This window comes from Solea senegalensis, unplaced genomic scaffold, assembly GCF_019176455.1.
Source record: "Solea senegalensis isolate Sse05_10M unplaced genomic scaffold, IFAPA_SoseM_1 scf7180000014308, whole genome shotgun sequence".
NCBI classification, from domain to species: Eukaryota; Metazoa; Chordata; class Actinopteri; order Pleuronectiformes; family Soleidae; genus Solea; species Solea senegalensis.
In genome coordinates, this window is record NW_025321016.1 from 1 (window position 1) to 21,279 (window position 21,279).

Below are 21,279 nucleotides of genomic sequence, written 5' to 3' on the forward strand. Positions count from 1 at the left end.
AACAGGTTCACTGTGATATTTGGGTGGAGAGGCTTCATGTAAACAAGATGAGTGCAACAGTGTTATAAAACTTTCAGCTTTCCTGATGCTACATGTTGCACACGTCTGGTAAAAATCTGCACAATGATACTTTGAATTGTTGTTTTTGATGATCCCAGAATGAGCCTTTCATATTTATATCAGGGGCTTTGTCAGCTGTACAGAGCTGTACTCTCTATGCTCAGAGATGACACTCAGGACATCAGTGAACAGACGGGCTGTCAGTTCTATAAAGTAAGAATAAAGTAAACATTGCTTGAGTGTTGAAGAAGTCTCGTAACTCCTCCCATGGACAACATCACCTAATACACACTGACGTGACTAGTAGGCCTCCTACTGGAGAACTGAGTCTTGACAGCTCACTCCCTGCGTGGGCAATAGATCTCGTCAGACCGGACGGTGGTGGCCAAGCCTTGCTGAAAGTCATCATGGTGTCTCTGAAGGCAAAGACCATCAGAGCAGCTTGTTCTGCGGGGGGAACCCTTTCAACCAGGAGCCAGTGTGCAGTTTTGCACTCTTACAGAGTCCAACAAACTCGCATCCCCGCACTGACATCTTATTTGAGAATCCCATTCACTGACACCAGAACAGTGTACTATATTGCAATGAAATCGGGCAGTCCCCTTGTTTCATGACATCATTATGACCACACTTGACCAGAGCATAAACATTTATATTATCGTGTTGGAAGAGGACAAAACTAAAAAATCCCTTTACACCAATCAACGTCTCAAAAAATGCCAGGAAGTGAGCCCTGATTTAAATTAATGTAATATCCCTGTCATGCTCCGCCTTTTTCTCCACCCATGTCTCCTCCTTTTCCCCCTGCACTCCTCAGCATGCAATCAGTTCACCTGTGGCGGGAGCACACCTGCTCCCAATCATTTCATCAAGCACCTACTCCAGTCACTTGTCGCCATGTTTTTACAGACTATGGTAAATATCACGGCTCTCTTGAAGATATCAAGTGCATAGTTATTTGTTTGTCTTGTGCTTTGTTAACTGGTCCATCTCAACTGTCAACCCATTTATCAATATGCTGTTCATACTGCATTCTGTCTTTGACTGCCTGCTCTCGGGTCCAGCACTCGCCCATAACGAGTTCTCAGGGCTTAATCTATTACTTTAACCAAAGAAAATGCTCTTTTTTCTTTTACAATTGGGAGGGAATAGGCATCTCATCTCTTAAATCTACTGTCTACAGTACAAGATCCAGTAACTATGTTACTTGATATCTGTCATACACACACTAATATTAGGTGGACTCATTTCAGGTCAGGTGCTCTGTTTAAATGGACTGAACTCCAAGCTGGCCTCAAATCTCCATTGGAGAACTAAAAGGTCAAACGTGGAATTAGTGACATCTAATGGTGAGACTCCACCTAATCTAAATCATGCCTCAGCTCTAACATAAACGCCCTGAATGTAATCATAGTAAGTGTAATGTGACAATTGGCAGCAGCATTGATGTGTGTGTGGACCATGACCTGGTATCAGTGGAGGACAGTTGAGGATGGGCGTGTCCTTTCTGCGAGGTTTCTTCAGCTGGTCTTCCTCCTGAGCCTCATCTTTGTCTTTGTCATCTTTCACCACCAACTTCCTGTCCACGGAGCTCTCCACCCCCTGATCTGTCGCACACACACACACACACACACACACACACAGAAAAACACTGTCACTCAGCTTCACTGTATCTGACATTTTTAACACCGGATAGTCTCAGGTTCTCCCTCTGATGCTTTGTCCTCATGTCTACACCAGCTAATGGCTTTAAAACACAATAATGACTGGATGCCTTTTTTTGGAGTGTCATTTAACCCTCATGAGGAAAAAGACCCAGTATAGTAACCGGCAGAATCCTATTATTTATAAAATGTTCCCACTCTGCCTTCAGCTCACCAACGTAAAATCACAACATACAGTAAGTGATTTAAAAACAACACACAGTTACAATAAGATAAGAGAGTCATAAAACAAGAGATAGAAATTGTAAAAAGAGAAGAAAAGAAAAACGTAATAAACCAATAAAGCGGACACAGACAGGCAGATATCACCCTGCCTCCAATTCCATACACAATCTAATTGATTTTCTATATTTAACTCCTTATAATTATGTTCAGTACATCATGGTATTTAAAATCTATAACAGCAGTATTATTATTATTCTTGTCAGTATTATACACTTACAGTGTTTGCTCTCCTGTGTCATCAGTCGATGCTCAGGATCCAGAGTTGACCTCATACAGCTAGTCGTCATCTCTGAGGTCCTTTGGGCTTTCTGCACAGATCACATACACACACACACACACACACACACACAGGCAAGCACACACACACACACCTGACATTGAACTGATTTACATTAATTTCTTGGACAGACTCACTCTTAAGCATGTACTCTTAAGTATAAGCTTCAAAGCATTGATTTACATTATGAGTTCTTGTGTTTGGTCCCCATAAGTGAGACAAACTCCCAAAACACACACATACACACACTTACAGTGATAATCTATTATTCATTAGTGGATCTCCTCACAAAGGAAAAGCCCTTCAGGTCTCTCTTTCTGTTTGTGCGTGGATTTCAAACCAAAGACTATGACCATCAGCTCTTTACTCTTTGTCTTCAAGAAAACATCCTTAAATCTGCCTGTTTTCATACACAATTGACATCGTTTAACGTCCCCAAATGTAATCAAACATGTCTTATCATGTTGTCAGGTTTTATATCAAAGATTATAGATAGCAATAACTTTGTTGCCTCTAATTGTACATTTTCCATGTGGATGATAGCTGACACTGAGAGAAACCAAATCATTTAAAATAAACATATAGATAAGACAAGGAAGATGCAAAAATAAAGGCAACAGTTTGAGATAAAGAGAGAAAGAAAAAAGACACAAAGAATCAAAGTGTGCTGTGGTCTTACCTCAGTCTCAGCAGTTTGTCCCAGACAGACCGGTGCAGTGTGACTGCTGTGGGTTATGAAGCTTGGAGGAGGAGCATCCTCTGTTATCAGCATCCATTATCTGCAACAGAGAGACACCCACCCCCTTCAGCCCCTTCACGCACCTCCACCTCCACAGTGTGGAGCTCCTGAATATTAATAGTTGTCTATTTCAGATCTTGTTGCACAATTTCCATTTTTGTCAGTAGTTTTGTAAAACGTACAAATGGACAGTATCTCATGCTTTGGAGGGTAAAAGTAAAATGACGTCTGACAAAAGACAAATAACTCTTTAAATGTAACCTGTGCTGCTGACCTTGGCCAGAGATCTGGATCTTAAAGGGTTCAATCTGGTAAAACAAGTATAAAATAAGAAAATAACACAGTTGGTGTAGTGGTTAGCAGTCCTGCAAGTAAAAAAGCAGTGGAAAGATTTGTTAGTTGTTAGTTTAGTTAGTTTACTGCAGCGATAATGTGGATTGTCCCTGAGATTGTTTTTTGTCGTGTTCCGAGTTACACAAGCTCTGTCTGAAACAAATAAAACCCTTGTGATGCTCCAAACAAACCAATGGCTTTTGAAGTCTGTAAGGAGTGAACGTCCTCTGCTAATTCAAACATCACACTTCACTTTGAAGTGCGTCTCGTTCTTCTCTGGAGCTATTGTTCCAGACCTCCTCCTCTGCTGCACGGCAACTGCAGAGGATGTGAGTGTGTGTGTGTGTTTTTAGATAATTAAGCAAAGACGTGTATGGAACAAACAACACAAACATGTTTCACTGGGCATTCAATGTGTAACGATGTGTTTGTTTATTATCTCCTTTTAAAATGTTTATTAACATGATTTAAATAGGAAAAGGATTATTTTTCTGACAGTTGCTCAGACACACTCTTTTATTGTCACACATGATTGTGTGAAGTCTTTTATTACAAATGAATCCCCAGTCAAAGGTGAAACTGTGAATATGAAATGATGCACATAAATTATATTTTATTATATCATAATTATATAATTATATAAATAATTGGTTAAAAATGAAATCATTAAGGGGAATAAAGGGAGAGAAACAATGTGCTCACTTATGAATTCTTTACTTCCTCGAGGAAAGCATTCAAATAATAAATTAAAATAAATTACGATTACAAAATAATTAATTACGTAATTAAATTATTTTGTTGCATGTCGTGCATATAGTCATTCATCTCGTCAAATGTTAATGTTGTAATGTAATCATGTTTCACCTTTTATCATTAGTTCATGTTTAGTTAAAGTCACTCATGTCCAGTCCTGTCATGCACTTCCTGTTTTATTTTGTATTCCCTCTGTTTTCAGATCCTGACTTCCTCCCTTTGTGTGATTTTCCCCTCCAATGAGTTGCCAACCCCGTCCCTCATTGGTTTCACCTGTGTTCCCCCACCTCGTGTACAAATGGTCCTTGTTTCCTTGTCTTGTGTCAGTTAGTTTTTGTATGTCCTGTGTCACAGGCCTGTCGTTCAAGAACCACGTCACCAAGTAAAAGTTACGTTTTGGAGTATAGATTCTGATCCTCCATGTGAGTGTTTTTGTCGTTGTACTTTTGCCTTCCTCCTTGAGAGTGTTCTATGTTGTTACTTTGGAGTTGAGCATTTGAGTCCTCTTTGTGTTTAAAGCCTTAACATTAAGTATATTTCTGTGTATAATTAGTTTTTAAAATAACATTCAAAAATGTTGTGATCTTAAAATTAACCTCTTACATATTCGAGTCGAGCTGTGCTTGTACTGTGCTGTGTCATGCCGGGACCATGTAGTGGAAAATAACTTTTTTGGGGCAACACCTGGGTGAATTAGCAATTATTACATTATTATCATATCGTAATTTCCAAAAATGTAACTGTTCCAAAAATGATTCTATCACAGTATTTCCATAGAATAAATGTCTTGTTACAGCAATAGTGTCCTGCAGCCGTGGGTCATCTCCTGATACCAAACGGAGTCGAGTCGAGCCGAGTCATGCCAGAACTGTATAGTGGAAAAGCGCCATAACACTTTAGAAAGTAACATGAGAGCAGAGGAGTCCTCCTTTTGTTATAATCTGCAGTCTCACCATTAGACGTCGCTAATTCTTACACAGTGGACCTTTAAATGTGAGCTGAGCACTTAAATGAAGTTGCATATGGTTCAGTCTTTAAGTCTTAAAGGGGTCTTTGCAGACGCTCGCTGAACCAGGAGGAGAATGTCTGAGTGAGTCTATGTTGGTCATGCTCCAGGAGGAGTCGTGGTCTCTGTGCGTGTCAGCTGGACCGATCCACGGTGGCAAACAGCACTGAGTGGCTACTGTCCTGTTGGGAGTGGAGTGTGACGACCTGGGCTCCGCATCGGGTTGGAAGACTCTGAGCCGAGTGCACAGCAGGGACTGCTCATCCAGAAGTCTGCGCATCTTCTGCTTCAATACAAAGAATTCATCTTTAGAGGACGCGAAGGACACATAAAAGAATACAAATAATAAAGACTGAAATGCCGGCAGTGACGTGGAAAACAATCACACTTCACACAAAAGGTCAAGTTGTTTATAAAGTGGATGTAGTGATCCGGTTTACTGACTGAGGGCAACCTGGGAGTAAGAATATATTGAACAGCCACTAGGGGGCGACTCTGCTGTTTGCAAAAAGAAATCTTTGTGAATGAAAGTTTTTATCTGCATTGACAGGGATCAACATAACCTTATAGCATTAGACACTGGGTCTTATTCTGTATAGGGACATCTCTCTGTGTCACACTGTATTGTGACTGAGTCTGTTACCATTTTCAGGCTGTCGTCATGGTGATGTGCCAGTTGATTCAGCTGTGTCTCCAGCTCTCCAGCCTCCTGTCTCACTGCTCTCCTCAGCACCTCAAGGTCCTCAATCGTCTCCCTGCAAACACACATACACACATTCTGGTTCAGTCATTATTTTGTGCATCACTGTTGATGTTAAATGTGAGCTATGGTTAATTATGAGTGAATCTTAAAATGATATTAGACGTTGTTGTTGTGTTTTTTTTTTTTTTTAAGTTCCCACCCATTTAAAGAAATAGGGCCCAATTTCTCAAAAGTCTAAAATTGAAAAGAGTGAATTATTATGTCAACACTTCCTGGAATGAATTCACAGCTTTAATATGTTTGTGTCTTAGAGCGTGATTAATTCAAAACACAATCGTCACAAGTGTTAATGTATGATTTGTCTTTCCAAGGCCATTGTTACATTTTCAAACAAAAACATTTAGTGGAAAGAAGTTAAAATGTAAGTATGTATAACACAAATGCAAACTGTATTACACAGCAATATGAGCTTAAAATTATTAACACAATATAATGCAATTAGGATATTCATGATGATATTTCACAGAATTTCAAAGTAAAAGTGCTTGTTTTGACATGGAGTGATGTATACTTCAAAATAAAAACACATTAATGATGCAAAATACATCTAGAATAATCAAAATCACATTGTTGATCCAGACACGAGTTTCACATTTTCAGTATTGTGTACATATTTCATTTTCTGTGTGTATAAAATATGGACATGTCGGTGTTTTTATCATGTGCGCCTGTTGTTTTATCCACTGATCAAGTGGTTTAAGTGCAGCCTGAACATGTCAGAGTCAGTGCATACCGGTCTATATCAGACAGTGCGCTGTAAATTGAGGTCTGGTTTTCAGAGAGCTGCTCCTCCATGTTGCTGTGCATGGAGCAGTACTGCTGCAGAGACAGCATCATCTCCTCCAGGTCGCCCAAAGAGTACTGTGAAGGACATGAGTGAGAGAAACACTTTTTAGTTATAATAATACAAAATGGCATCATCAGGTTTTAGACTAGTAATGTAATGTAATGATCCGGTTGATCTTTTTTTTTCTAATAATGAAAACAAGCTCACAAGCTTCTTGAATGTGAATATTTTCCGGCGCCTTCGCTCCATGTAACAAATAAATAATTAAAACTGAATAATTTTGGTCTGTGAAAAGAACAAGACACTTGAGAATGTCATCATTTCCAGGTTTGAGAAACAGTGATGAATATTTTTCAACATTTTCTGATATTTTATGGACCAAACAAATAGGAAAAAAACATTTCTGTTCTACAACGGCCACTTTCACCCATGTTGGACACGTCCTGCATTATTGAAAGATAATTGCCGGTTGTATTAATATTAATAACGTTTTTTAAAAATAAATTTGCATCACAAAGAGCACAAAAGGAGGTCACACCAAAACGCGTCAGGGCCAAATACATTTAAAACCTGGAGAGACAATGTACATAAATGTTAAATTAATAAAACATTTGTTTCAATAAAATATGCATATGTTCATGTGAGGAAGCTCAGATTCAATTTAACAATAGAAGAAGCATTAAATGAGCCTTTATTTTAATCTATTACTGTACATTAATGTAAGTGTCATTCATGGACATCGATGATGCTGAGACACGTTTGATTAACAAGACAAAAGACAATAAGGACAGAACGATGAGAGAGCTTCACAAGCACCTCACTGCAAATCAGACATTCACATGTTAATGTGCTCCAGCCCTCTGAAAGTGTTCCATCTCAAGAACTATGGTAATGTAATAACAAATACACTGTTTGAAATCAAAATGCAAATGTCGTGACTCACTGTAAGACGGAGCGTGTCACCGCTCACGTCTGATTCTGATTGGTCGATACAGAACTCAAAGGAAACAGCTTTTATGGAACAAACAGATGATTTTGGGGCTTTGTTTGTTTCTCTAAGTCATATTATGTCTCATCAATAATCAGTGCTTTCTGTCATATGGCCAGTGATCAGGTCTTTCACAACATAAGAACTCTCTGCTCATGAACCCTCTAAAAATAAAGCAGGATATCTTATCTAATCATCTTTTTAGGATCACAACATCAGCATGTGTCTGCAAATGCTATAACGCACACAAAAATACCACTTAACGGCCCACAGTGAAACATTTGCAAAACAAAGTTTACTGGCAGATATTTGATATACTTAAAATAAAAACTGTTTGTTTTTCGTAGTCTTAAATGTAGACAAGACCTTAGTTAAAGGAACCCAGCCATGTTTGTATGGAACAGATGGGCCTCCAACATCTTACCTCCTCAGACTACAAACCTGGGACGATCAGGCCTTTTCTGTAGCTGCCCCTAAACTTTGGATCAAGTTACTCATGGAAATTAAATCTGCCCCCACCATTGAACATTTTAAATAAATCGCTTTCAAAGACCCACCTCTTCTCCTTGGCCTTCACTTTCAGTTAAAAATAAACAACCCGGACACTTCTATGTAGTTTTTTGCCATTTTACTATTCTACTATGTCATTATTTTACTGTTTTATACCTTTTATGTTGCTGTGCCTTTAAATATTTAAAGCGCTTTGGTCAACCCCGGATGTTTTATAAATGTGCTCTAGAAATAAAGTTCTAGAAATGACTGCCCTGCATGTTTTAGATGTTTCCCTGCTCCAACACACCTGACTCACATGGTCAGCTCATCATCGACTGATTTTGCCCCGAATGGCTTGGGAAACGGGGGTGAGTTCTATAGGTGTCCGTTCTTCTTACACATTAGACCTTTAAATGTGACACTTTAATAATCACTGCTCACGTTTTAGTGTGTCATGACTTACAGGAGTGTTTCCCAGTGTGTGTTGGTCACTGTGGCTCTCCTGAGCGCAGCAGCACTGGTGCTCACAGGAGCAGCAGCAGTTCACGGTAACTGAGCGATTTCCCCCCCAGAGGAACTCCCGTCCTTCACTCCTGTACACCTCCTCCTCTTTATCAGGCCCCAGTCCTGTATCCACTGAGACGGACACAGTCCGGTAATTTTTCGCCATCGCAGGGAGACGGTCGTGCGACCGACTGTCGTTGGACATCAGCGGGAAAGAAGGTGATGAGGAGTAGACCAGTGTGGATCTGTGTGTCTTTCCTGCAGCACCCACAGGTGCGGCCGCTTCATGTGGGACAGAAAGAGCTCGATTAGATAATTTCTTGATGTTCCGCTGAATTTGCAGGTCCGTCCATGCCTGGACAGCACGGTAGGGGCTGGAGGTGTCCAGAGGGAAAACACTAGGGAGAGGAGAGTGTTTTGAGTCAGCCTCATAAGGGACATCCTTTCTGTGGACAATATGAGAAGATATAGATGAAGACATCTGAGTGGAAACTGAGTGGCTTGACAGCTTCGCATCTGGGGTGACAGGGTGGGATTGGACTGGAGGTGGAACCAGTGACGACGGTGGATCTGAGGAGGCCGTTGTTGTTGTTGTTACTGGGAGTGAAACTGACTCTAGAGCAGCCAAGTCTCTGGAGGACAAAGAATTCCATTGAGATCCATCTAAGGATTCAAAACTTCCAGATTCTTCGAGCACATAGGAGGAATTAGAAACTTGGATGGGTTCTGCCCAATAAACTCGCCCTTCACTATCAAGCTGCTGAAAAAATGCATCTATATCTCCATTTTCACTCTCTAAACCATCCACGGAGGTTTCAAACACCATATCTAAGTTCTCACCCTCCGTTAGATCCCTTGGTTCCATGTCAGCTCTGCAGTCTAACTCAGGATGATTATTCACAACAAAATAACTTGTGGGTGATTCACCGTCTATGTCATTGATTTCCATTTGACAATCTTCTCTTAATTCTTCCTGTTTGGTTTCAGCTAATCGATCTTTGTCTGTTTGGTGACACATTTGCTCGGAAAAGAACCCAGAACCTTCAGACAGACCTCCAGAACTCTCTGCATCTGAGATACAAACTGCAGCATCTCCATTTGTGTCCTTCTGAAGGTTGTCATCGAGGTCCATAGACAGATGATCCATCTTCTCATGAGAAACCTCTTGGACAGAAGTTGGAATAAGGTCTGTGTTGTCATCATCAGGAGAACATGACCGGCCCTGCTGGGAGATGAACTGCTCTGTTGGGTCTGTAATTATTCCAGCAGCAAGATGAACCAGATTTGGATCTGGTTGTAACTTTGAAGACACGGCAGGTGGAGAAACTGGAGTGAAAGTCTCATGAGAAAGACTAGGCAGAGTGGGGAAATCATGCTCAAGCTTAAAGGAGTCCAGAACATGTCCTTTTTTTGAGGAATTGTTTTTGAAGGTCAGAGGGTTAGCTGTATAATTGTTCATGGGGTTGTGGGGGGAGCTGAGCCAATCTCAGGCTGGGACAGTTCACCAGTCCATTGCAGGGACACAAATAGAGACAAACAACCATTCAACCATTCACTCTCACACCTACGGTGAATCTAGAGTGTCCAATTTACCTAATCCCCTATAGTGCATGTTGTTGGACTGTGGGAAGAAGAACCCGGAGAAAACTGCTGCACACACAGGGAGAATATGCAAACTCATGCAGAAAGGACCCGGGTCTTCTTGCTGCAAAGGCAAAGAGCGCTAACCGCTGCTCCAGCCGAGTATGAACCGGAATATACCTCTTTCATTCACAATGACCGTTCATCTCGTTTTGTTTTGCCACTAGCTGCAAACGAGCGAGCGAACGCAGCAGAGAGTGCAACAAAAACTAGACAAATAAACGTATCGCAACCAGGACGAACATTGGGACGCAGATTACTTCTCAAACTGAGCTAAAATGCTCGGTGGCTTAAACTGTAGGGACTAAGGGTATTTTTTTACGTGGATTTTTCACGGAAAGCGGCTTCGGTTGACTGCTGTCGGGATGTTTATCTTCGCACAACACAAACACTGAAACCGAAAAAATAGGCCTGGCATGAAATCGGTCACATCACAAGTCACAAGTAGTAGAGTGAGTAGGCGTGTTCGTGCAGCAGAAGTAGGTTGAACTACTTCAGCAGCCGTGGGGGTCCGTGCACCCTCAGAGTGAAAGTAAACAGTGGCCTCTTTGACCTTTTTTTCTACAGCATCCACAGGGTGGGCTGTCTTCCCCTCCACTCAACCTCCTGTGCAGATATGACTGTTTCTTTACTCCCCCCAATTTTCGTAAACTATGTTCTGGTTGTGGGGAGTTTGTATTGCAATCCGAAGACTTTGTCCATTTCTTACGTACAGTTTAAAGAGGGTTTCACGAGAAAATGAAATCATTATCGTTAAACTTGTTGATTGTACTTTCTGCAGCTGGAAATTTCTCCATCGAAACAATGACAACAAACCTAGCGTGATGTCTCGAAGCACTGTGGGATCATGGGAATCATTTGGTATTCTGCTTTTACTGGTATCACTTTATTTTGGTAGTCCATTTCTGACCCTCTACTAGTACGAGTCTCTACAAGTCTACTAGTGATGATCTACTGTTGTCAACTGTTAGTTCTCTACCGTTTATCTGGGTCTGGGTCGCAGGGACAACAAGAACCAGACACTCCTTTCCTCAGCCACCTCCAACCTGTTCTGCCCGTGGGACACCAAGGTGTTCCCCAGCCGTCCGAGAGATAATCTCACCAGTGTGTCCTGGGTCTGCCCACGGGGCCTCCCTCCGCTCAGCCATGCCAAAACACTTACCCAGGGAGACGTCCAGGAAGCATCCCGACTAGATGCCCAAGGAGCCCGTGGGATTCGACTCCGAGCCTCTCCCGGATGTCCAATCTCTTAGGATGAGCCCAGACACCCTGTGGAGGAAACTCATTTCAGCCGCCCACAGTTCTGGCCCAAAAGTGAGAGGTTGGAATGTAGAATGACCAGTAAACCAACTCCCTTTTCACCACAACGGATCGCTTTAACAGTCCATCCGGGCAATCTCTCACTCCACACTCCCCTTGCTCGTGAACAAGACCCCGACACTCTGGGAAGTAACTCCCCTGCCTGAATACCATGGCCTCGAATTTAGATCTTCATCCCAACCGCTTCACACTTCGTCGTTGTTCGATGAAGTCAGTAGGATCACATTGGCGGCAAAAAAGCAGGGTGGGAATCCTTTGGCACCTGAAACTGACACCCTCCACCACCCGATTCCGAGTCTGCTGACCTCGGTCTCCTCTCCATTCCCCGCACCTGCAGGCAAAGGGGCCTTCAGTGTCGTTGCTCTAGACCTTTGGCACTCACTCCCTCTGGCTATTCACCAACTCTGGAAACTTTTAAATCAATGTTGGAGCAACACTTGTTCCTGCAGGTTTTTACCATCTGATCTGTTTTTGGTTCGTGTTTTTGTTCTGCTCTTTTTTTCCATGTACAGTGACCTTGGGTTTAAGTAGTAGCTAGTGAGATAAGTAACTAACTGTCAATTAATCTACGATTAAATGTTTACTTGAAAATGACAGATAATGAAGTGAGAATTGATCGTACTTGTGATCACATGTTGACATACAAACATAACTGTTTTGTATGGAATCTGTAGATCACAGCTTATAGTGACGTGATACTGACTCAACAAAACAAAGTGTGACTGTAGCACTGAATGTTCTTTGTTTTCTTCAATATAAATACATTTTTCTGTTGATTTAAAGAGTGATGGAAACGTTTTTTGAAATGTTTGAGCAAAACGGTCATTTATGGACATTTCAATGCAGAAATTGTATCGTATCGTGTGTCTAAGTCGGGAAATTCAATGGAATAAGAGTCATGAGTCGACTTTCTTTAGAACATGCTATGCAGGCCTGCCACAGCGGCAGGAAGAAATGTGTGCATCATTGTGGGCAGAGACGCCTGCTGCACAGGTGGAAACCGTCACCAGTGGAGGTGAGTGAGTGAGTTTCACCTCTGAAAGTCGAGTGAATGCAGCAGATTCACCGTCACTGCTGCTGGAAACACCACCACAAGGCGTTCAACAAAACCCTGACTCATCGGCGCAGGTAGAACCGTTGTAACTCCAGGGATTCCCCGTTCAACCTCATGACATTCAGAGTCCAGATGCAAATGTTGCATGAGGAGTGTAATTACACACACACACACACACACAAAGATGTGTTAAAAATAAATATAAATACATATATATCTCCTCCGTCTTGAAATGACTCGTCACAATGACTGCGTAACCATGGCAACAGCCGGAGAAAACTAAGACTTAGACACGGATTCTGTTTTTTTGAGTTCCTTGAATGATTATACAAGAAAGAAAGAAAAGACTTTTTCTCATTTTGAGAATTTGTAAATCAGGCAAGCAAATAATGGTACGATCCAGTTGCAGTCGAAAGTCCAAATTTAGCCACTAATGTTGGATTTCTAACTTGGAATGTCAGGGCAATCTCACAAACATTCCAAGATGACTGCCACTCACGGCAATAGTAAAAACACAAAGTATTTTAATATTAAATTTTAAATAATGTGTGTTGTAATTGCTAACAATGGCTATCCTAAGATACGGTTGCATACTCAACTGGAACACGGTCAACTGAACTGGTAGGTGACGTCACTCCCAGTTCCGACTTCTGATGTAACTGGAACGCTCCAATAAACCCTAACTGAACGACCCAAGTTAAAACAGAAATGACATGCTAGCCCAGCCCATTTATCACTGAACTGCTGGTGAGTTTACTGCTGGCGTTCCACAGGGCTCCAATTTGGATCCAATGTCGTTTTTCCTTTTTATGAAGCTGCAGCTTTTTTTACGTTGTGTTTTATGCCTAAAATCAAGAATTACTTACATATATATACTTATATATACATATATATATACATGTACACACACATATACACACATTTTATTTTAATTTTAGCACAGTGGGAGAAAGTGTCAAATTTGTCATTAAAATAGAGTCAATTAATTAATGCGTCTATTCCAACACCTGATTTTCTTCAATTGTTGTTCTTTTAAATAAAATATATATGAAATTACCAATTTTATAATCGATTATTTACCATCAGAGAAACACGAGTGTTATTTTTATCCTACGTGCGAATCAAATGTGTGAAATAGAAACTTTTTTGGTGAAGAAAAAAGTACAAACGTTTGCTAAAATAATGACGATGACACATATGTGTTTAGAGTATTGTTCTCTGTTATGAATGAGTGGGTGAATTTGCATAAAAAAGGTGATATCATTACACCCTCGATACAACCAAGGAGTTGTGAATCATTGAATTGAAGTTCCTGTGGTGGAGATGCAGCGAATGATTGAATGTTTCTGACGATGAATCAAAAAATGTGTGCCAGTCTGACACACACACACACACACACACACACACACACACTGACTGTTGGCTTTCTAAGTAAATGTTGTAGTGGAATTAAATGCTTGTCTCCTGCGTTTGAAATCATTCTCCTCTGTATGTGTTTTTCCTAGAAGTCAAAACCAAAGGGGGGCCAACGTCAACACACAGACACACACACACAGAGACACACAAACAGAGACACACACACAGAGACACACACCACATCCTTTTGTGGGAGGTGGAGGTTCAGTCTGCCAGCATCACCTCTAACTTCTGACCCTGAAGACGCAGCAAACTGTCAAACATGAAGATTTCAAGCGACAATTCTAACGACTAAAAACAATAAGATGTATATATGTGTATATATACAGTATATGTACACACACACACAGTATAAATATTGCACTATTTTATTCCTTATACTTCATTCCTTTGTGTTTTCAACCCGTTTGCCATCGTCTCTCTTGACTCAGGGGTTCATCTGCACGAGGTATGACAACATGAAACGGGAGGAAACGACTAAATGTGTCAAAAAAAGTGCTTGAATTTGCTCTTGAGAAAATATCCATGAACCCTGATTACAAGGCAAAAACTACCAAGTTCATATAGTTTCACCACCACTACGGTAATCTGGGGAGGGCGGAGTCTGTATGGATGGAAGCCTGCTGCACGGCTAGCAGGAACACAATATGTATAATGCGTTGTTTTTTTGTTTTAAAAAACAAAACAAACTAGAATTCCTGTAAAATGAGTCGTATTTAGCAAAGGAATAGGAAAGCTGCTCTTAGCTGGCCTCCATTTTGTATGTATACAAAAGCTGCTGGAAGTAGCGTCTCCGTTGCAACGTTGCGTTAAGCCCCGCCTTTCGCACGCCAGGGTGTGGTTAGTCCCCTTTTTTTTGACGACGTCCTCACCGGTCTACAGCTTGGTCCGTTCCCAACTCCCAAGTTTTCACTCAAAAAGTGAAAAACAACCTAATTGATACAATAAGTCTGAGCTCGGAGCCGAACCACAAACGAAATGTTCGCGCTTTTCCTCCATTTTAGTCCTTTGTTTTCTTCCCTCTAATCTTTTCTTCTCTTCTCTCCCAGTGATGAAATAAAAACCCCTCCAACACTTGTTGTATTACCACTTCCCGACCAGCAGAGGGCGACAGATGCTCAAAATAAACACAGCTGAACAGCGACATGGACCAAAAAAAGTAGTTTATTTCACTTTTTCCCGAATAAATAAACAGCTACATTACTTCATACAAAACGCCATGTTTTATATAATTTTTTATCACTTCAATATATTATAAAAATACTCTTTGAACACAAATATTATAAATATTTGCTGGAAAAATAACTTATTATTGTTAAATAAAAGGTGCAGAGGTAAAAAAAAACACATTTAAAAAGCTTCACTGTTTCTAGTAGTTGTTTTTAAACATGCACTGAATGAAATAAAGCAAAAACTTAATAAATGAATAATAAATATGTGGACGTTTGAAATCCTCTTTTTTCAAATGACAAAATACTGAATAAACACTGATGTTTATGAAAAAAAAAAGAAAATGAAAATAATAGGTCAAATATTGGCCAGTTCATCGATCCACCGGAGGACGTACGTGAACTCTCCAACGGCCTTCAGAGCGGATTCATGTCGTCTCTGCAGGACGACAAACAGTCACCGTCAATCAAGAGTATTGATTACATAGTTAATTAATAGGTTAGTCAGGTAAAGTTAATACGATGTCTCAAGAACACGTTTCACGTCTTTATCTCACTGTGAGACGGATTTTCCAACAGGAAACTGAAGTTTGTAAATCACTCACTCACTCACTCACTCACTCACTCACAGGAGCTGCTGGTCTACTGCTGCCTCGTGTGGTCACTTTGTGTCACTGAGGTCAATACAAATGCAGGATTTTAAAAGCCGAAGTGACAAAATAAGACATTTGAACTTAGTGACGGAGGCAGAAGTGGATCAACAACTCCTGTGTGTGTGATGTGAGTTAAAAACACTGATTTTCTCTCTGGGCTTTGGTGTGGGAGAGTGAGTGTTTGCAGCAGAAGCTGTAGATTTCTTTACCTTTTTCATTTTCCTTTCCAGTTTCTTGATGAGTTTGAACCATTTTGAAGGCTTGACAGAAGAAACCTAAACAAAGTACAGTAATTCTTTTACAGTGTAGTAGTATTGTTGTTTTTTACAGTGTATACAGCACAAACACACAGTGTGTGTTCACAGTTGTGTACTCACACAGTGCTGCAGTGTGAACTGCAGTCGGAAAAGCAGGTCCTCGTAATGAAGGGGGAGGAGCTTCTGGATGAAGTCCCTGCTGAAGACACTCCTCTGGTACATGTCAATCACCTCCCTCACCTCCAGCCAGCCAATCGCATGCTGAGGAGGAGGGGACACGTGTGTTAGCCATTGTTAGCCTCAGCCACCAACAGTCCAGACTGAAATATCTCATGCTAACATGCTAATGTTGACCAGGTGTAATGATTAGCATGTTTGCCATCTCAGCTCATAGTGTTAGCAATGCTAACAACAGCTGCTAATAGCCCAGACTGAAATATGTCATGCTAACATGCTAATGTTGAGGGAGTGTAATGTTATGCCATCTTAGGTTACCTTGTTAGCAATGCTAACAGCAGCCACTACACACCACTTCTGCTGTAATGCTAATGTAACCAGGTGTAATTTTACCATGTTTGCCATCTTAGCACACAGCATTAGCATGACAACATCGGCTGTCCAGACTCCAGATATATCTCATGCTAACATGCTAACGTTGATCAGATGTAATAGTTATCAGGTTAGCTTACAGTGTTAGCATAGAAAAGCAACCACTTTGCTCCAGAATTAAAACAAACCATATCATGCTAACATGTACTGAAATATATACTGTTATATGTTATATATATATGTCCATGTTAGTCAGTGTCCGTCCACCACTCCTAGATTAATATATCTCATGCTAACATGCTAATGTTTAGAAAGGTGTAACGTTAGCACCTAAGCTTTGATTGTTAGCATGCTAACACTGGTCACTGTCCATCCACCACTTTGGTCCTAAACTGAAGTAGCTTATGCTAACATGCTAATGCTTATAAGAGGGTGGAATGTTTACCACCTTAGCTGCGATTGTTACCATGCGAACACATTAGCACGCAAATGAAGTACAGCAGATAAAATCTCTTGTTCATTAATTTTATTTAAACGCCTGAATACTAATATGATTTGTCCTGCAGACATTGAACGCCTCGCAGGATCAAACATTAATCAGAGGGAATCTCCTCAGCTCTTAAAACACTTCCTCCTAAAAAAATCCAGACACTTGTGCTGGAAACAGCTGGTTTGACCAGTTCACTTCACGTTTGTGGTGCATTCTGGGAGCTCACATGGATGTGTGTGTGTTTACCTCCACAGCCATGGTGGAGGTAAAGTATTAGATCTTAAGACTGGAGACTGAGGTTCACCGGGAACGACCAAAAATATTCACTTCCACAAACCAGAACTCGGAATACGTCAAAATTCTCACGACTTAAGAAGTTTGATGCGTTCACTGACCGTGGGACATCTGGTGCAGAACTTGGGCAGCAGCCTCTTTCGTCTGGAGGAGTTTTCTTCTTTCTGCAAATGTGAAAACATGACGACGCGTTGAGAGAAAATCTAAACATTTTTTAAATGAATGCATTTTTCATAGAATGTGCTTTTTTTTTATTCATTTCACACGTTTTGAGGGAATATTTCATATTGTATGGTTTTCATTCGTCAGTAAAAAGTCCTTTGATGTGATTTTTTTTTACGGTTTCTCAGTAAAAGTGTTTGATGTGTTTTCACTCAGAAACTCTTTGATCTTTTTCAAACATTCACTTCCTGTGAAAAGTGGAATTTCACCTTTTTTTCTTCATTGTACTCGTCAATATGGACTTTTATTTTGAAGGAAGCGATTCTCCTCTGTGACACGATCCATAAACGGATCAATACCATGAAAAATAATCACAAAATCTTATAATAGATGAATAATATTAGTAATATTCAGAATGAATTGATCATTTACACGCGATTATTGACATATTGATCGGAATCAAACTGTACGATGTTTGTTTTTATGCGACAAATACATCATCAATAACGTGTATCATCGCGACATATCAATATACAACAGATGAATTGATCCGTTACGATGACAGAAACTGATCAATGAGTTTATCAATAAAAGTGATCAATATTAATCTTTATGGAAACGGAAAAATAATCATCAATCAGATGAAACTGATGTATTGATTGATCAGAGTCAATAATGTTATTGATCTTACCGGCAGTTTATTGATCAGCGCAGACGTCTGGTTCCACAGATCTCGGATCAGCGCTGCAGGGATCACCTGCGGGCAAGCGGGACTCTGCCGAGCCGTCGCCACGGCAACGAGGCCACTGATGGAAGAGAGGAGGAGGAGGAGGAGAGAGAGGGAGGACGAGCGGACGACAAACATGTTGAAAAAAGTGCAGCAGCTTGACTGCACTGTGCTGCATTTATACCTCCTCTCCTCCTCCTTCACCACTCCCCCTCTTCACCCCCTCTTCTTCTTCTCTTCCCTGTTTTCTTCTCCTCTTTCAAAACTTCCCTCTCATCACTGACTCATTCATGCGAGTTTCCAGATTATCTCGTCTGATGTCACCTCCTCTTTCTCTCCTCCTCCTCCTCCCTTTGTTCCCTTTCTTCATGTATCACATTCCCCTCTTTTCTCCTGTCTTTTCTGTCACATTTCCTCATTTCTTCACCTTCACTCTCCTTCCTTCCTTCCGTCTTCCTCTTTTTCACACTTAACTCCTTTTTTACTTTCCTTATTTTTCCCTCTTCCTTCCTTCTCTCCTTCCTCACGTCGCCTCTTCTGTTTTCTTCCTCTTTTCTTTCTTTCCTCTCTCCTTCTCCTTTCCTCGTGGCCTCCTTTCTTTACCTCCTTTTCCTCCCGTCATAATTTCTCTCATCCTTCCATCCTTTTTTCCTTCCCGTCCACTCCTCTTCGTCTTTTCCCAGTTCTCCATCGTCCTCTTCCTCCTTTCCTCCACTATTCATCTCCATCACATTTCCTCGTTTTTCCTTTTCCTCTCCTCTCCTCCTCTCGTCCCCTCGTCTCCTCTGTCCTCGTCTCTCTGCTGAGTCGTCACACACCACAGCGGCGGTGTCGACGATGTGTGTTTGTGTAAAACCTGGTTTTTGGTGTTTCGATCCTGTGGTGAGATAAAACTAGGTTGGGACTCTGAAAAGGAAACGGTGACTCAGCAGGTTTGTTTCCAGGTTTGCAGAAAGTGCCGAGTCGTCGTCCGACCCAGATTACAGACGAGCAGATGTCAGCAGGTCGGCACCACAGAGAAGACGATGAAGATGAAGAACGCACATACAAAAAAGAGAAATAAACATAAAACGACGCCGTAGAAATAAAAGCACCTTTCGTGTTTTTGAGTATTAACTGCTAACGCATTAACATTCCACAGCGACTCAGTCGTGCACAGTGACAGTTGCGAGATGTTATAAGATCGCAAAAAAAGCTAGCTCTTTGCTATAGCTACCGAGAGATACATGTATATTTTTCATGCTTTAGGACAGAAAAGTTAGCAAGAAACTAGATCGATAGATTAGCTTAAAAATAGCTAGATAGATGGCCAATATGCTATATAGATAGAAGCTAATTGGCTTAATAACAGATAGCTAGAAGTATGCTAACGTAGCAACGCAAACCATCAGTTTTGGCATTAGCATTAGCTGGCCATTTTGAGTGGTTGAGTGGTCAGTAAGTTTGTTTGATTGTTCGTTGAGTAAAAACATCAGTGTCAGTAAACGTGTCGACGGGTTTTCACACGGAGCGCTGAGCCTTTTTTCTCGGGTCTGTGGTGAAGACATTAGCGTCTTGAATGTAGGTTAACTGGCGACTGTCGTCGACTCTTCAGGGAAACACTGAGTGAGCAGCTGCTGCTTGAGCCACAAACAGCAGCTGCTCTGGTTTACACCTGTACATGTGTACATTAATGATGCCTGTGTGTCTGTGTCAGTGGATTTTCCTCCATTGTCTCAGTTAATCAGTGGCGTTTCAGGAATGCGGGGTGAAAAGTTGAAATCAAACAGAGAACAAGTGAAAGTACAGGCTGGAAATTTACACATTTCATAGCTCGTCGGTCTCACGGGGACGCGGAAAAACCTGCCCAAGTTTCACAGGATTGTTTTACTTCAGCGGCTTCACTTCTGACTGCCAATATTAGGATTTAGACGGAGGTTAAACAAGAATTTTGGACAAATGCGCAGCACAGCACGTACTGGTTGTTAATAAATGACAGTAGCCTGGAACTGTATTTACTGTTATGCAGCATTTTTAGGATGATCCCTAATTTACTGTGTTTTAATTTCAGTCATTCGAAGCTCAAAATTGCATAAAAACTGAAAGGAGAAAAAAGTTGGAACACACCTTCATAAGAAACTCATTACATCATCAGTGAGTTATAATGGAGAGTTCATCGTTTCATCATCAAGAGAATAATAGAAACGGCTGAATCACCACAGAGCAGGTGGACAATGTTGTAATGCTAGTAAACTACATATATCCACAAATTTAATTGACATAATAATAGGAATATTGATTGCTTTAAACATTTCATGGAGGCCCCTGTTCAAAAGACCCAGTCCCTGCTAATTTGCAGCCACATAACTCAGCCATATGTGAGCAGTCGTACACGATACACGCATTTTTAGATTCATTGTGACTTACTCTGTCCGTCGGTGTCCCCATGTGTCCATCTGTCCGATGTCCATCCATTTTAAACGTCCACAAATCCCCTCGCGGAGTCCCAGAAACATGAAACTGCAGAACCTGCCTGAGAATCCTCGCGTTTTTACGTTTTCTTTAAGGCCTTATTAATGCAGTGACACTTAACCGTACACACATCAGTACAATTCAAAAATAACCACATTATAAATAATTCGGCATATGTTTAATGACGCCAATTTGAACAATTCTGAACAATATCGGTCAAAAAAAACGGGGCTAACACCTGCGCTCTGATTCCACAGTTAGCATACCTGCACTTCCTGTTTACGTTCGCCAAAGCTTCTAATTATGGGATATGTAGTTTCAGAAACCCAAAGAATAACTATTTCCCTAAAATATTGTACAATTGCTTTAAATTAATTGTTTTATAGGATGGTACATTTGGAAATAGATCTGTTTAAAAGCCATGAGGGAAACGCGTTTTTTAATA

At 40.9% G+C, this 21,279-nt stretch overlaps 1 protein-coding gene and 1 long non-coding RNA gene across 2 annotated transcripts; both read right to left on the bottom strand.

The window, feature by feature from the left end:
* Positions 1-7: 7 nt before the first annotated feature.
* LOC122761025 lies at positions 8-3,041 on the bottom strand. The gene is made up of 3 exons (XR_006358515.1): positions 2,966-3,041; positions 2,227-2,317; positions 8-1,667 (listed from the first exon to the last, which is right to left on the bottom strand). It is a non-coding gene; the product is annotated as an uncharacterized LOC122761025 (long non-coding RNA).
* Positions 3,042-5,145: 2,104 nt separating this feature from the next.
* On the bottom strand, positions 5,146-10,036 carry LOC122761035. The gene is made up of 4 exons (XM_044016263.1): positions 8,611-10,036; positions 6,614-6,741; positions 5,761-5,872; positions 5,146-5,400 (listed from the first exon to the last, which is right to left on the bottom strand). Exons 1-4 carry the CDS (start codon positions 9,796-9,798, stop codon positions 5,146-5,148), a joined length of 1,683 nt encoding a protein of 560 aa, XP_043872198.1. The 5' UTR covers positions 9,799-10,036.
* Between the last annotated feature and the right edge of the window lie 11,243 nt (positions 10,037-21,279).